This window comes from Camellia sinensis, chromosome 6 (assembly GCF_055761805.1).
Source record: "Camellia sinensis isolate YWXY chromosome 6, ASM5576180v1, whole genome shotgun sequence".
NCBI lineage: Eukaryota > Viridiplantae > Streptophyta > Magnoliopsida > Ericales > Theaceae > Camellia > Camellia sinensis.
Genome location: NC_138966.1, coordinates 183,210,350 through 183,228,153, shown reverse-complemented (window position 1 = coordinate 183,228,153; position 17,804 = coordinate 183,210,350). Strand labels below are relative to the sequence as shown.

At 34.8% G+C, this 17,804-nt stretch overlaps 2 protein-coding genes across 2 annotated transcripts; one reads left to right on the top strand and one right to left on the bottom strand.

Moving 5' to 3' along the window:
* The first annotated feature begins 7,880 nt into the window (after window positions 1-7,880).
* On the top strand, window positions 7,881-8,595 carry LOC145793890 (dolichyl-diphosphooligosaccharide--protein glycosyltransferase 48 kDa subunit-like). The gene is made up of 2 exons (XM_082876779.1): window positions 7,881-8,420; window positions 8,512-8,595. Exons 1-2 carry the CDS (start codon window positions 7,881-7,883, stop codon window positions 8,593-8,595), a joined length of 624 nt encoding a protein of 207 aa, XP_082732905.1.
* A 3,647-nt stretch (window positions 8,596-12,242) lies between these two features.
* LOC145793889 (uncharacterized) lies at window positions 12,243-13,094 on the bottom strand. The gene is made up of 2 exons (XM_082876778.1): window positions 12,624-13,094; window positions 12,243-12,506 (listed from the first exon to the last, which is right to left on the bottom strand). The coding sequence occupies exons 1-2, from the start codon at window positions 13,092-13,094 to the stop codon at window positions 12,243-12,245; spliced, it is 735 nt and encodes a 244-aa protein (XP_082732904.1).
* Window positions 13,095-17,804: the final 4,710 nt, after the last annotated feature.

The window sequence follows — 17,804 nt, the reverse complement described above, 5'->3', positions numbered from 1 at the left end:
GACAAAAAATTTGAAGAAAAAAAGATATTTTTGGCTAATTTTAATACACTTTTACTGAAATCAATACACATTTTTAATATTTTTACATATTTTAAAATACTTTATATACACACTTTCCAATATTAAACAATGCATTGGAGAAACTTGTTAGCATTTGCCTAACTTTTAAACTATAAACTTGATTTTTACAAAATTAATTTTATTAAAACGTTATTGACAATGTCTTTAAAATGAAATTAATATTAAATGTATTTAATAATAATTTAAAATAATTAAAATTTTATATTGTTTTGAAATATTTAAAACATTAAAAATGAGATGTGTAATTAAAAAGTGTACGAAAAAAAAATGAATATAAACTATTTAAAATTACTTGAATTAAAATTTTATTTTTTAAGATGTAAACACTAGTAATCACTGTTTGGTTACGTATTCAATATTAATTTTAAATTTTTCCAAAAACTACAAACGAGTTTGATAAAAATAAACACAAAAAATATATTTTGCATATTAAAAAAATTACTTTTGCCCGAAAATATTTTAAAATATATTTTTAAACTTAAATTATTGAAATTAATTTTTTTTTATTTAAAATTAACCTTTTTGTGTTTGTTTTCAGCAAACTAATTTTTAGTTCTTGGAAGAAAATTGTGAAAGTAATTTCCTAAAATATCTAAAATTTTAAATATATTTAATAAAATAAATATTATCACTCTATTTTGTTGTATATGTAAACTAGATTGGCGAAAAAAAAAAGCAAAAATATTAACTCAAATTATACAATTAAAAATAAAAATAAAATATTCAAACATACAAATATTAAAAACATGTGTTTTTGTTCAAAAAAGATAGGTTCATATGAAATGAAAATGATTTATTTTACCAAACTATTTTTTTTTAAGAAAAAAAATATAAGACAATTTAAAAATTCAACCAAATATTTTATATTTCAACTTTAAAAATAGTTACAAAAATTAGTTTAAAAAATTAATTGCACAATATATTTCAACTTTACAAATAGTTATAAAAATAGCAAAAATTAATCACAAAAAAAGAAGAATTCACATAATATGTTTTAAATTTAAAAATATTTGTGCGGATTGCAAGTTGAATTTGTGTAGGGTGCAAAGATGTAAGTTCAATTTGTGTGGGCTGCAAATCCATTTTGTGTTGGGTGCAAGTCTCCGTGAAGTACAAGTTGAATCTATGTGGGGTGCAAGTTTAATCTGTTTGTTAGTCCATTCTACATGGACTGCAAGTCTAGTTTGTGTATTGTGCAAGTCGAATTTGTGTGGAGGTGCAAGTCTAGTTTGTGAGAGCATTTACAAAATTTCAACACACTAATTTGCACCCCACACAGATTCGACTTGTACCATACACAGATTTGCTTTATACTCCACACAGAGTGGACTTGCACCTCACACAAATTGGACTTGCATCCCACACGAATATTTTTAAAGCTAAAAACATACTATGTGAATTCTTTCTCTTTCATTTTTTTTTTGCAACTAAGTTTTGATTTTGATTTTTATTTTTTTATAACTATTTATAATTTTGAAATATACTGTGCAATTAATTTTTTTTAAACTAATTTTTGTGACTATTTTTAAAGTTGAAATATAAAATATTTGGTTAAATTTTTAAATTTTTGTCTTCCTTCTTTTTCTAAAAATATTAATAATAGTTTGGTAAAAAAAAATTATTTTTATTTTCATATGAATCTATCTTTTTTGAACAAAAACACGTGCTAATACTTGTATGTTTGAATATTCCTACTTTTATTTTTAACTGTATAATTTGAGTTAATATTTTTTTCTATTATTTTCATCAAACTAGTTTACATATATTTTTTATTAAATTTTAGATAATTTAAGAAATTACTTTCACAATTTTTTTCCAAGAACTATAGAAATCAGTTTGATGAAAACAAACAAAAAAAGGTTAATTTTAAATTGAAAATTAATGCCAATAATTTAAGTTAAAAAATATATTTCATAATATTTTAGAGGAAAATTAATTTTTTAATTTAGAAAACATCTTTTTTACGTTTATTTTTATCTAACTTATTTATACTTTGGACAAATTAAAATTAATATTGAATGCGTAAACAAATAGTATTTATGTTTACGGCTTAAAGAATAAAAATGGAATTTTTATTCAAATAATTTATAGGAAAAATTAAAATTAATATTGAATGCGTAAGCAAATAGTAATTATTAATGCTTATGTATTAAAGAAAAAAAATAAAATTTTTATTCAAGTAATTTAAAATAATTTATATTCATTTTTTTAAAAAATTCCGTACACTTTTTAATTACACATCTCATTTTTATTTTTTAAATATTTTAAAATAATATAAAATTTTAATTATTTTAAAATTATTATTAAATATATTTAATATTAATTTATTTTAAAGATATTGTTGATAACTTGTAATTGAATTAATTTTGTAAAAATCAAGTTTATAGTTTAGGAGTTATACAAAATTTATCAAAATAAATAATAGGAGTGATGAAAAACAAGAGAGAGAGAGAGAGAGAGAGATTTTGGGGGTTAAAAGGTTAAAATAATTACAAAAAAAAAAGATCAAAAAGTAGACAAAATATCACATTTAAATCATAATCATTTTATTTTTTCTCTCATAAAAGTTAAAAAGCCAAAAAACCTCATCACAACAAAGGTTAAAGTCTAGTTTTTTGAATTTTTTGGGTTTTTTTGAAAAAATATGTAAAAAAATAGAGAGGTGATGTGATCCAAAAGAGGTTAAAAACAAAAAAGTTACTTTTAACCTCTTTCGGGAACTGGGCTAAAAGCTAGCATTTTGGTTCTCGGTTTTTTTTGAGTCACATTAACTCTCTACATTTTTATATTTTTTTCAAAAAAAAAATGAAAGAAAATTAAAAAAAACTAACTTTTAACTTACTTTGATTTGACATGTGAGAGATGAGCAACCCGAAAGAGTGTGAGGCAAAAAAACCAGAAAAGAGTAATTTGATCCATTAATCAAAAAGGTTGATACATCTGTAATAATTTTTCTACACTTCATTGGGGTGTTTAGTAGGGTTTTTTTGAGCCAATTTATGGCTTCTGATTTTTAAAAAGTTATTTTGGACTGTTTGGTTAAACTTATTTCAAACAGTTTCTGATTCTAACAATTTATTTTAAGTCAAAAAAACTGATTCTGAGAAGCTGCTCACCCCTTGCTTCTGATTATCAGCTTCTGCTGTGGACATGTTAATTCACGGTTATACTTTTAGATTTTTTTATTTTTTATTTTTTTAAAAATAGAAAAAAGACATAAATGGACTATAAAATATTATTATTATTTTTTATGAGAAATGTAGACAAATAGTGAATAATAAAATATAAAAATTAATTGAAAAAGCTACTTCACAGTTTATTTAACAAACACTACTCAGTAACTTAAATCTACAATCCAACAGTTATACCAAACAGATTAGCAACTTCTGATTAAAGTCATAATCTATAATCTGTTAGCTATAATTTATAATCTGTTTTAACAACTACACCAAACAGGACCATTGAAGTGAAATTTCTGAAAGTAACCTGCTGTTTTGTAATATTTTTGTTCCTACCATCGCTGGCAGGTAATTCCCGGTAGATAATACCATAAGATTAATTAGCACCTTCGTCTTGAAAAATTGTTAGTTTGTCTAGGAATATTACGTGATCACATCCTTACCAATCGTAATTCATCATACTCCTCCATGTTCTTCAATTACCTCACACAAATTCGTAGGTTATATTCCCTTTCTTCAATCACAATACTTTTGGGATATCACATGGCGGTACTTCAAAACCAACCAATAATTTCTTCTCTACCTTATGTTGGAATATTTTTGACAAATAATTCATAGATAATATCTAATTGTCTTTGACAAATAATTTTAAATAACAGAATTATTCTCATTAAAATTTGTAGAGATATTTAATATATTTCTATAGCAAAAATAGCCTTAACAATTACTTTATAAGTAAATTATTTGGGGCTTTTTTTTTTTTTTTTTTTTTGTAAGGAAATTCTATAATACACACTCAAAACAGGGTATACGTTATTCTCTAGCTATTACATTTGTCATCTTTTATTACAAAAAATTAGGAATGAAATTACATTTTATTGGTTTGGGATGTTCTAAAAAAGTACACTTTTTGACTTATTATCTTATATGGGTTGGGTTTGGGTTGGGTTTGATGTGATGTGTTAGAGAGGTGATGTGATTTAAATAAGATGATGTGACTTAAATACGATAGTGACTTTTTGATTTTTTGTATTATTTAGTAGATGCCAAACTTTTTGTTGTCAAAAGTATCTTTATTTTATTTTTAGCGACGAAATTTAGATATGTTTTGGGACCAAATTTTTTGTCAAAAAAATGAACTTTTTGGGGACTAAATTATTTTTTCTACATTTATTAGCGACATTTCTCTAAATTTTGTAACTAAAAGCTTTGTTTTTTACTTTTTCGGGACTATCTTTTAATGACTATAAATATATATTTTTTGAAACAAAATTTTCACTTTTAGGATAAAAAATTAGTCTCTAAATCTCTTATATATTGTACTGTTAATTATGATTTATGTATGATACACTGTCGTGTGGTTTATGACTTAGTTATTATCTTTTGTGGTTGTTTTTTTAATTATGATCTAAGATGACTTTGATTATGACTTAAATGGTTGTTTAGTTATAATCTATTATGGTGTTAGTCATGATTTATTATGATATTAGTTATATTTTAATTTTGATTATTTTAATTATAACCAAAGAGATTTTTAATTATTTGGTTGTACCTTAAATGTTGTTTAGTTATGATACATTTTTATGCCATTAGTTACAACACTTTGTAGTATTAACATAATACTTCAGATTCATCAGAATATTATTAAGTTCGACTTTTCAAACTGATCTTATAACAAAAAAATAAACAGGAATTAAACTTACTTGCTGGCAGTGGCGGGAGAAATATAGTCAGCGATGATAGTCGCCTTCATTACAGGTTCGTTTGCAGTGGTTGCACATTCCTTAGGCCTCGCAATTTCTGTATGTCTTATTGGTTGCATCTCATTTCTCATTTATTTTATTGAAATCATTTTTTTTAAAAAATTTAAGTAAACCAGTTATGTAACTTTTTCTTTGTTTATTTATTTTTATTTTTCTTGTATTTGATGATTTGTATGCCAAAATGCTGAAACAGACGTATTTCCTAATATTAGTTTTATTTTATAAACCAGTTTGTTTAATATGTCAATTTAATATTTTTATCCTCATTAGTCAACCATCATCATGGAGGACAATAATATAAAGAAAAGTCATTCCTTTAATTTAGTGGCTCAAGAAGTAAGCACTGTTTTTTATTAGAAAAAGAAGGAAACTTTATTGATAAATTAAGAATATTACATCAATAATAAAAAAAAAATGATGAGTGCAAAAAGTATCATAACAAAATAAATCAATTCCAATTAGATTAGCACCGATAGATCCGCCTAATCATATGCTAGCACACCATTAAAAAATGGCGAGTAACCAACACAGGAACCAACCACACCCAAAATAATAGCTAAACAAAACCAAAAACACCAGAGAAATATCCTGCTCCACAGATCACTGCCCAAACAGATCAAACCCAGTAACCGATAACAAAAAACCAGCAGTAAACATCACCATCAGGAGCTGTCATTCTCAATATATCACTTCCCAAACAGACCTACAGCAAACTGCGGCAGCAACAACCATCCTCAACAGATCTTCTCTGCTCAGAACTCACCTCAGACCATCCCCTAACAGATACACCTTTTGACATGCTAAACCCAACTGTACCGAAGCAGAACTCAGAGGATAGAAATACCAAAGCAAAATTCCAGCAGTGCAATTAGCCGAAGCAGAGGAAACAGCACCTCCACTGCAAAGGACAACCCATCTGTGTCACTTAGAACATCTGATTTGCTGCCAGTTAAACACCAAATCATGTACTGAAAAATTACATCTGGGATAATGATACCTGACCCAAAGAGCAATCCTAACCTTCATAAGATCAGACAACAAATCCAATTGTGGTTGCAAACCTGAAAACACAGAGTCATTCCTACATTCCTACATTTCCAAATGGACCACAACAGAGCCAATGTAATAGACTTCCATACTGATCCTTCGAGCTTTTTAAATTTGAACCCAGCCCACCAGTCGAGAAGGCCCCCATTTGTCCCAGGAGCAACCCATTACAAGCCCCACCAATCCACCAATCTTGACCACACCTTCCAAATTGTCGGGCATAACAATAACACATGGTTAATGGACTCCACTTCATAGTTACAGAATTTACAAAGATTACAAACACTTCCACTTAGAACTCCAATTCTCTAGAGATAAGCCACTGTCTTGATCCTACCCTTCCAAGCTAACCACCCAAAAAATTGCATTTTAAGAGGGGACAGATTATTCCATAACAAAGAGGGCACTTCAGAGGAGACACCTACCACATTCCTACTATAAAGAGAAGCAACCGAAAATTCACCTGAGGGGGATGTTTTCCAACATAATCTGTCCTCAGACTCAAACAGAGCAAAACTCTCTGCATTTAACATGGCGCAAAGTCGACCCAGCTCATCCACCTCCCAAGCTCTGAGGACTCTCCTAAAATTAAAGACCCATACATCCGACAAACTTTTCCTTTCCACAATGGGGCACAAAGAAACCTCTTTCTCGACAGACAAAGAATAAAGTCTTGGGAACTCAGAACTCAAACTGTGACTACCAATCCAAGTATCAACCCAGAATCGAATTCGAGACCCATTCCCTGGGATTATCATGCAGTTTGAATGAGTAAAAATTCCCCAGATGTGAATTACGACTAATCACTGCTAATATGCCACCCCACACAGTGGACACTCTACATGATTCATCCACGAAAGGTAACCAGGTCCCACTTGATGATGCGTACTTAGCACATAAGACAATCTTCCACATTGCCTTGTCTTCCTTACCAAATCTCCACTACCATTTTGCTAGCAAGCAATCATTGAATTCTCTAATATCCTTGATACCCAAGCCTCCAAGAATCCTGTTTTTCGTTACTTCCCTCCACTTCACCATGTGGTCAGCACCTCCCCATAAGAAGGCTGCTTCCACCCTATCAATTACCTTTGCTACACCTTCTGGAATTTTAAATAAGGATAGATAGTATACCGACAAGCAATTTAGTATTGCTGTTAGAATTTACCATCACCTACCACCACTACCACCTCACCTACTCCCACTACCACCTCACCTACTCCACTAAACCTAACCCACTACACCACTACCACCTCACCTACTCCACTAAACCTAACCCACTACACCACTACCACCATCCACTACACCTACATCTATATAAGGAACCATTTGTAATAGACAGTATAACAATCAATATCTCAATCAATAAATACATTTCTTTATTTCTTTTTATACATTGCATTTTTTACATGGTATCAGAGCAGGTTTAAAATCTAAAAATTCTGCTTCACCGGCGGGCGGCAGCCTCGCCTTGGCCGTCCGCCGGACCTCTACACATACCTTGAAATTCTTCTTCACCACTTCGCCGGAACAACCCCAAAACCCCTCGTGGAACACCAGTGTCTGCTACAGTCCCTTCAAGCCTTAGCCAAACCACTGTTAATGATAAACATAACATGACTCAAGTGGCTGAACCTTCTCTCTCTCTGGGTCAGTACGCATGAGCTGATTTGGGTTGTTGGAGAACCAGTCCAGGTGTTAGTGGAGTTGGCAAATCGGCGTGGGTCTATTCGAAAACAAACACTCGACAAGTCCCGGATCTCTGTGAGTGGGAAAAATCTGGAGAGCTCGTAAACCCGACGAACCAACGATGTCGACGCTACAATTGATCTTCCTCACTGCAATCCCATTTCTCGCCACACTCTGCAGCTCCTTCTCTCCCGAACACCCCACCGATCCTCGAACTCTCGTCTTGCTCGATGACCTCGCCATCAGATCTTCGCACTCCATCTTCCTCAATTCTCTTCAATCTCGCGGCTTCGACCTTGATTTCAAACTTGCCGACGATCCCAAGATCTCCTTACACAGATACAACCAGTACTTGTACGACGGATTGATCCTCTTCTCTCCAGCGGTCGAGCGTTTCGGGGGATCCATTGATTTGGCAGCTATTATGGATTTCGTCGATGCTGGTTATGATTTGATTATGGGGGCTAATTCTTCTGCCTCTAATCTAATTCGAGAGATTGCCCCCGACTGCGGAGTTGATTTTGATGAGGATCCGGGAGCTATGGTTATTGATCACATCAGCTATGCAGTTTCAGACACAGATGGTAATCTTACATTGATTGCTAGTGCTGAATTCATTCAGTCTGAAGTGCTTTTGGGAAGCAAGAAAATCGAGGCTCCAGTACTCCTTTGGGGAATTGGTCATTCATCAAATACTACAATTATGTGTTGGGTCTCTTGAATGGTAATTGTACTGCTGAGCCTTCGTTTAGATTGGATATGGTGCATTTCCTTCGAGCATTGTGGAGTATCTTTGGAGAGCAAAACAACCATATAATGTGTCTGTTACTGCATAAGTTTCTGCATGTGCAGCACTAAAGAATCCGGCCTATCTCGAGAAGGTTAAAGTGGCTTTGGTGCAAGAACGTGAGAGACTCTTTAAGCTTTTAAAAGTACCATTCCTCAATCAATTATTTTTTTTCCCACAATTTTTTTTTAATATTTCCACCCACTTGGCCATCAGTCACAGATGCCCATTGATTTCTCACTTTAAACTGTCTCTTTTCCTTTCTTTTTATTTTACTATTTCAATCCCCTACTTTTTGTCTTTCCAATCACGCCAGTGTCTGCCTCCACTTACGCACACCCCACTTTCTCTTCTTATTCTTATTATTATTATACAAAACCAACACCGACAGTCCACTTTCTCTTCTTATTTTATTATTCACTATTTCAATCCACTACCTTTTTGTCTATTTTTTTTTTATTTTTTTATATCCCCTTTATTCGCTCACCGATTCCCACGCCTTCTGATATTTCCACTCTTTCTTTTATTTCCTTTCCCAAACAAAAAAAAATAAATAAATAAATAAATTAAAAAAAAAAAAACAAAAAAAAAACAAAACAACACAGAGGAAGAAGACGAACTTATTTTATTTATGTCGGGCTCACCCCGATCACCATTTTACACCAAAAAAAAAAAAAAAAAAAAACCAAACCAACACAAATCGGCACAGTGGGATTTTTCTTCTCTACTCTGCTGTAGGTCTCTTCTTCTTGCCTCCGTCTTGGACGGCCCTTGCCGGTGTTGCCTCCGTGTTTGCTTGTCCACCGAGCACGTTCACTCCCCCATACTCCTCCACTGCAGCATATGGAGGACCTCCAAATCGAAACATCACGGTGGCCTTCCGCTTCAGCTCCTTATTTTCTGTCTTTAACACACTTATCTCTGCTCGCGCATCCTTATACATGCGTTGGAGCAGAGCCAGCTGGGAGTTTAACTGTTGCACCTCATTTGTCCTGCTCTGCAGCCGGTGCGACAAGTTTGTGACCGCCGTCATGGTTTCCACACATGACTTCAGAGTATACTGATTGGCCTCAATATCAGTTTGCACCGCCATTTTTTGCTCCACCGACCGCATCGGAAAGTTCAATGGAGCAAAACCAGAGGTGTTTGGTTGAGGTTCACTGGCCATCGCACCAGTTATTTCTCTTGTGGACTCGTTCAGTTCTGGAAAGAGCGTGAGCAGACCACGGGAAGAGGAGGCCATGTTCTGGGTAGCTGGACGGGAAGAAGAGGCCATGTTGCTGAGTGTTTCAGAGACGGGTTAGTTACAGAGTATTACAGAGTTTCTCAGCAAAGGAAGAGTTTGTTTCAGAGAATTTTCAGAAGTTTTTTGTCTGCCTCAGCCTCAGCCTCCGTCTTGGTTAAATAGCCGAGGCAGCCACGCGCATCGCGCGCCTCTTGCCACCAGACGACAAAACGGGCGCGCAAGCCAAGGCGCCCACGTGCCTCGCCATCATGTCCGGCACACCTTTTGATAAATTGGGCACGCCTTTTGATGGCACGCCTTTTGACAGATTGGGCACACCTTTTGAGGGTGCGACTTTTACAAGGGTCCGACAAGACTCTGTAAACTGTCCCGACATTGATTCCGGTTAGCTCCTTCATGGGTCCGACAAGACTCTGTAAACTGTCCCGACATTGATTCCGGTTAGTTTCTACAAGGGTCCGACAAGACTCTGTAAAGTGTCCCGACATTGATTCCGGTTAGTTTCTACAAGGGTCCAGCAAGACTCCGTAAACTGTCACATCATTGTCTGCTACAACGGTCCGACATGACCCCATAAACTGTCTTCTACATCGGTCTGACACCGCCATCCAGTGTCCTCTACACCGTTATAACACCACCATACAGTGTCCTCTACAACGTTATGACACCCCCATACAGTGTCCTCTACAACGTTATGACACCACCATCCAGTGTCTTCACCAATGGTCTGACACGACCATACAGTGTCTCTTATCCTCTTTTATTTTTATGTATTTTCTTGTTTTGTTCCTCTCTTCAAACTCAAGTTGGTTAGTTTCTATCCTCCTTGAGTTTGCGGGGGGCTGTTAGAATTTACCATCACCTACCACCACTACCACCTCACCTACTCCACTAAACCTAACCCACTACACCACTACCACCTCACCTACTCCACTAAACCTAACCCACTACACCACTACCACCATCCACTACACCTACATCTATATAAGGAACCATTTGTAATAGACAGTATAACAATCAATATATCAATCAATAAATACATTTCTTTATTTCCTTTTATACATTGCATTTTTTACAATTGCTTTAATCAGTGTGACTCTACCCCCATAGGATAGAAACTTTATTTTCCATGATGCTAACTTAAGTTTGAACTTCTCAATTACTGGTTTCCAAGTAGAGAGTCTTCTAGGACTTGCCCCCAAAGGTAGTCCTAAGTATATGAAAGGAAGTTTTTGACTCTTGCACCTTAGAATTTTAGCGAAGCCCTCCACTACACTATCCTCCACACCCACACCACAAACACTACTCTTATAGAAATTAATTTTAAGCTCAGACATTAACTCGAACACCAAAGAATTCTTTTGACTGTTAGAATCTCACCCCTGTTATCTTCACAGAATATAATCGTGTCATCAGCAAACTGTAAGTGCAATAAAGCCTCCTCTACAGTTCCAATCTTCACACCTCTAAATAGGCCCAAGTTCCTAGCCCTGATCATCAAAATATTGAATGCCTTAGCCACAACAATAAAGAGAAAAAGGGACAATGGATCTCCCTGTTGAAGCGCTTTTTCAGGGCAGAATTCATTCGTAGGCGACCCATTAACCAAAACTAATACTCGTCGAAGAAATACACTCCTTAATCCACCCAATGAACCGAGAACCAAACCCGAAGTTTTGCTTCATATGCAGCAGGAATCCCCAATTTACTGAGTCGGACGCCTTTTGGAAATCGTGTTTTAATATCACCTCTTGCTTATGGTTCTTTTTCTACCAATCAATGACTTTATTGGCTATCAGGACCCTATCCAAAATGTTCCTACCTTTCAGAAATAATGATTGTACACTGCTGACCACCCTAGGTAGGACTTTCTTCACTCTATTTGCAAGCACCTTAGTGAGAATTTTATACATCGACCCAATCAGACTAATTGGTTGATAATCCATCAAGGCAACAGGCCAATCCTTCTTCGGAATAAGAGTGATAAAGGAATGGGAAATACCTTTGAATAATTTTGCATGACGATGGAAATCCTTGAAGAACTGCAGAATTTCTAGCCTAAAGATCTTCCAACATTTTTTAACGCAAGTCATGTTGAAACCATCCAGGCCCGGGGCTTTATTACCATCACACTCCTTTATAACCATCCAAATTTTTACCTTTGAAAACTCATTTTCTACTGCCGAAGCCACAGCATCACTCCCAATAGTGCTAAATGGCCCATCCAACAAAGGCCTAACCTTCCAGTCATCTGTGAACAAGGTAACGAAAAACTTGAGTGCTTCCCTTTTAATTGTTGCAGGATCATCGCACTGAGAACTATCCGCAACTAAAGAGCTTAACAAGTTCCTAGTCTGCCTACTTGAAGCCATAATGTTGAAGAACTTAGTATTACGATCACCCTTTAACGCCCATGACAACCTAGACTTCTGAAGCCACATCCATTCATGTCATTTGCTCCACTTCCAAACCTCTTCTCTAAGCAATCTTGCTCTAGCCACTTCACTTTCATTAAGTTCCCTAGATTCCGCACACAGATCCAGCGAATGGAGTTCATCCTCAACTTCTTTGAGCTTATGCTTAACATTACCAAACACCTGAGTATTCCACTTCTTTAGTTTAGCTTTAAGGGCTTTCATCTTGGCATGAATGACATACCCTGCACATCTAGAGACCACTAATTCTTCCCAAGATGTTTTCACTACTTGGAAGAACTGTGGATGCAAGGTCCAAGCGTTAATGAACTTGAACGGTCTCGGCCCCCAGTCCCTAACATCTCCCATTAATATAATTGGACAGTGATCGGATACAACTCTTGGTAACCCTCACACCTTGCAATTGAACACTCCCAACCATTCCAGAGATATGAGAAACCTATCAATTCTACTCCACTTATCTCCTTCTAAGGCATTACACCACGTAAACTTTCTCCTCAGCATTGTCAAATCAGACACTTCCAATGACTCAATGAATTGGTTAAACTCCCTTATCCCTCGACCCCTAATTGAGCACCCTTTTCTTTCCCAAAGATTCCTTATTTCGTTAAAATCACCCCCTAGGCACCAAGGGAACACAAACAACGGTTTTAACCTTATGATTGTGTCCCATAAGCATTTCCTTCGCAACACCTCATTTGGTGCATAAACATTCAGTAGGATGCAATCAAAAGAATGGAGGATGATGCCTGAAAGCAGGAGAAAATTCCTACTACTGCAGGAACTACTCATACTGAACACTAATGGATTCCAAACAGAAAGTAATCCACCTGCAAGCCCTTCAGGATCAACTACCATGAAAGCCATCTCAGTCCCTGGCCAGATAGATCAGATGAAATTGTCAAAGACTCTAGCATTCTTTGTTTCTTGGAAAAAACTAACATCGATCACGTAATACTGACTTAATTTTCCTCCTCTTCCTATCCCTGCCAAACCCTCTTATATTCAATGACAGAGTCTTCATTTGGAAATTGGTCAAACACTGAAAACCACCTAACCGTGGGATTCAGGGACAATCTGCCCCTCCACAACTTGCTGTAAGCTCCGCATCCTTCAACTCCAACTTCACACATTTAGCTAAAACTTCTGATTCTTTCCTATTACAATTGAGCCCAAGACATTTACCCAGCTGCACCGTTCTATTAGCTTCATCCAACAACCACCTCCCCCTCCGATTGCATGTTGATGAGGATAAGGATAGAGCCACCATAGTTGCTTGACACCAAGCTCCCCTATGCCAACTCCTAGCTGGCGTTGGCCCTCTTATCCTCGTAAACTTTGCCCTTGTCGCCATTCTTCGAACCAGAATTGTTTCTACTTTTGACAATTTCCTTCCTCCTCTGGATCTATTTCCCCTAGTTTGTGACGTAGGGCACACAGAACCCCTTATTCGGTTGCTTGCATCTTTCACCAAATGCCCACCTTCCCAATCTGGTTTTGATTTGGATCCCTTAGAGCATCTCCAATGGTAGTAGGCATTTTACCTATCTAAATATTACTATAAAGTATACATTTTATTTTGCCTATCAACGATTTCATGTTTTTACCCCAACCATGCTCTTTATTTTAGCTATTCATCCAAATACTATTAACTTTATAGAATGCCACGTCAGCAACAAAGATGGAGGGAAATAATCTTAATGATTAAATACATTTTGCCTAGCCTTGAAGGCTAGCTACATGTAGCTAGTGAATGTGAGCTGAGCCAAAATGCCTAAGCATATGCCTAGTGCATTGGAGTTGAAAAAAGTGAGTCACATTAGGCATTTTGACTAACAAGCATCATATGCCTAGTGGGTTGGAGATGCTCTTAGTGGCTGACTATGGCCCACAACATCACCTACCCATGCTTCAGTACACGATCCACTAAAAGGCCCACCAACTTAAGCTTCACCCAATACAGGCCCAAGCACTTGGGCTTTATCCAGCACTACCTCAACATTAACATGATGCCTTCCACTTTCTGACCCATTTGCACTCCTAATGAAACCAGGTGTAATAATTACATCATCCACATTCAATACATGCCGTTGCACATTAACCCCAAACTGAGTTCCAGCTAACCCAGCATCTCTGCTCATTGGCACTTCGTTCGGTCTTCCAAGACCACTAACACCCGTTTCCTCCACCATTGATGGGGAGGACCTTACAACTTCACTGGCCTTTCCAACTTCCAATCCCATCCCAGTCCTAACTCGTGGCAACATCCCATCTGTATGCGCCACCTCATCATCCACATTACCCTATTCTTTTTCCCAAACTGCCACAACACCACCGTTCTTAGCTTTTGTAACTTCAGCAAATGATATTTTTCCATTTCCTCCATATGGCTGTTGTTTATGTTCCCACCCTGCGTCGGAAACATGGTCTTTGTCTTTGCCTGCCCCTGGTTTTAAAATGGACACATTCTGGCCACGATACTGGGTCTTCCCAAACTCTGCCATTTTTACGTTAAGAGCTCTATCGTCACACCATATCCCATTAGCTTTTTGGATAGCCACCTCTGTGGCTACAGAGCAGTCATACCTAATGAATCCAAACCTTGTCCTAGTAACTTTCCTAGTCTTATCTGGTATGAACACATCTTTCACCACTCCGAACTTGTTGAACAATAAGGAGAGACCTTTTGAATTCATGGACGACGAGTAAGCACTGTTAGTCATATATTCATAATATTTTTTCTACTCCTACTTTGATTGAGAAGGTTTCGTTTTGCTTTAATAGATGTCCATAGAATGGAGTTGCACATGTTGTTGCTAAGTGATATACATGGGAAAATGCAAAATAATAACAAAAGGAAAATGAAAGTACTCCCACTAACAATGTGGCAGTAGGTTTCACCATAAATGATTTGATATTTTAGTCTTGGTGTTGTATTTTTTTTTTATTGAGTGTCATGTCATTAGTGGTCTTTTTAGAATTCTAAAATTAGTGGTCTCTATCATTGTTGATAACAAAAATGCCTTAGACTTTCGGGGTTGGTGAGCCCACCACCCCCACTCATTTTTGATTGGCTCAAAACTTTATTATTTTTTTTTTCCCTTCCTCTCACTGCCCCCACGTGGATGTGGAGGGGTCCTGGGGTCCGGAGCACGGTTGAACTAATAACGATCTTAGAATTTGTTAATTCAAGAATAAATACTGAAAACAGGGCTAGGTGACAATTAGGGGGATTGTTACTACTACAAACAATTGTACAAAAATTATCTTCTTATTTTGTATGGGTAATGCTATGATATATACCTTTTATTTGTTATGTATTTTTGTGATATATATTATATTTTTGTGATAAATGTTACGTAAATTTTTGATAGAGTTACAATAATTTGTCATTTAAAAATGAAATTACACATTTTATAGTAATGTTACATATTTTTTTCTTCAAACAGTTGCTAATCACAAAATGTGTAACATTACTATAAAATATATAATATTATTACATTATGTGTAATTTTATTTTTAAATAATAAATTGTCATAATTTTACTCAAAAAAAGATACGTCCCTTAGTATTTATATTTTCAATTTACAAAGCGTTGCTTTCTCTTGGTATTTTAAAAAAATAATAATAAAATAAAATAAAATAAAAAATAAAAAAAATTAGTCACCTCATCTATAGTAATGTATTTTTAGGCCTATGTTGAGAAGTGACTCTCTTTTTTTTTTTTTTTTTTTTTAACTTATTGACTTATTATGAAAAAAACATGTAAAGAAAGTAAAAATGTAATATAATTCAAATAAGTCAATAAGTCAATAGACTGGTTTTTTCCATCTTTCCAAAAAGGCCTGAGTTTATAACACTAAAGGTATGTACACATAAAAATATTCAAAAATATAATACATGGTCAAATTTTAATTTTTATATAGTAGAGCTCACATTATACAACTATTTTTTTAAATATATTTACAAAAATGATTGAGACTCCCAAATTTAGGCACTCCCATAACCCCCAAAATAATTTGGACCACTCATGTATTTGTTTTCTTTTGTTTTGTTTTATTTTTTTTTCTCTATCTCCCTCACATAAGTGATCCAGATCATTTAGGGAGTCATTGGGGTGCCCAAAATTGGAGGTCTCAATCATTATTGGATTCTAAATATTAATTTTGTATACGTAGTATTGCTTATAATACAATAGAGGATATACGTTCAGGGTGAGTTTGGGATGAACAAAAAAAATCGTCAAATTTGTCATTTTGAAAAAAGTAACTAAATAAAAAACAAAAAGGATTAGAATGCAAGGTTAGTATGTGGACTCAGATAACAAAGTTTCTTTGCAAATCAAGACGACTATAAAATTTTAATTTTAATTTTAATTTGAAGAAATATCATTTCGCCTTCCAAACTTTCACGCTCTTTTCAATTTGACTCACAGATTTCGTATAATTTCAATTTGCCCCCCACACTTTTTAAATTTTGATCAATTTAGCCATGTTGTGGACACCCCATTCTGACCGCCCTTAAAACTTGGCCGCTTCATTTTGGAACACCCGATGATGAAATGTTATGCTGTGGAATCCATACTTAAGAAACTTTAGGGTGTTTGGAATCAAGTTTGTTAACTAAGAAGATATTCCTCTCTTCAAGAGGTGAACTTTGAACTTTTTCGTCATCTTTTCTCCTACTCTTTTTTCTTGTCTTTACATATTGTTTTTTTCATAGTATTTTGGGGCTAAAATATGTGATTAAAAGTTACAAAAGTGGTGGAGGGGTTATCCACTATTCCTTCGGCTTGGTTACTATTTATTACCTATAGCTTATTTTTTTACTTTTTTTCTTGCTTTCTATTAGTTTTAGCACTTTTTTTTTTTTTTTTTTTTTTTTGTGGGCTATTTAATATGTTAATTTATGTTTTGAATACTATAGTTGTATTGTTGTAAGTCCTCATGGATTTGGTGTGTTTAGGACGTAGCCCCCAATCCATTTGAGTTAATAGCTTTTCTTTTATTTTTATAGCTTTTCTTAAGTATATTGGAACCTTGTGGTCATGAGAGGTTTAGAGCTTAGCCACCTTGCCACAAGTTGGATTAACTAGTTGTAAATCTTTCACTTTCATACTATTGTTGTTAACCTTGAAGTTAGGTAGTAGCTTCCGTATCAAAAGTGTTGAAAAACTCTCTTCTCGATCATTTTCGAAACATGGAAATGGATGTCTCATCCTTGTTCCATGAATAAAAGAGGAGTTATCAACAATTTTTGACGAGTTGTGTGTTTAAAGCTTTAAATAGTTAGCTTAATTTTTTATTTTCTCTTTTTTCTTCTTTAAAGTATTGTAAGCTCTCTTCTAGTTCCATTTTTGAGGAATGGAAATGGATGTCTTATCCATATTCCATGAGTAGGAAGATGAGCATGCAACAACTTTTTATGGCTTTCATTCATTTGTTTAATTTTTTATTATTATTTTGGTTTGAAGCTAAATGGGAGCTCTTTTATCGAAATATTATAAACTCTCTTCTAGTTTTATTTTGGAGCATGGAAATGGATGTCAATCCATGTTCCATGAGTAGGGAGAAGAGT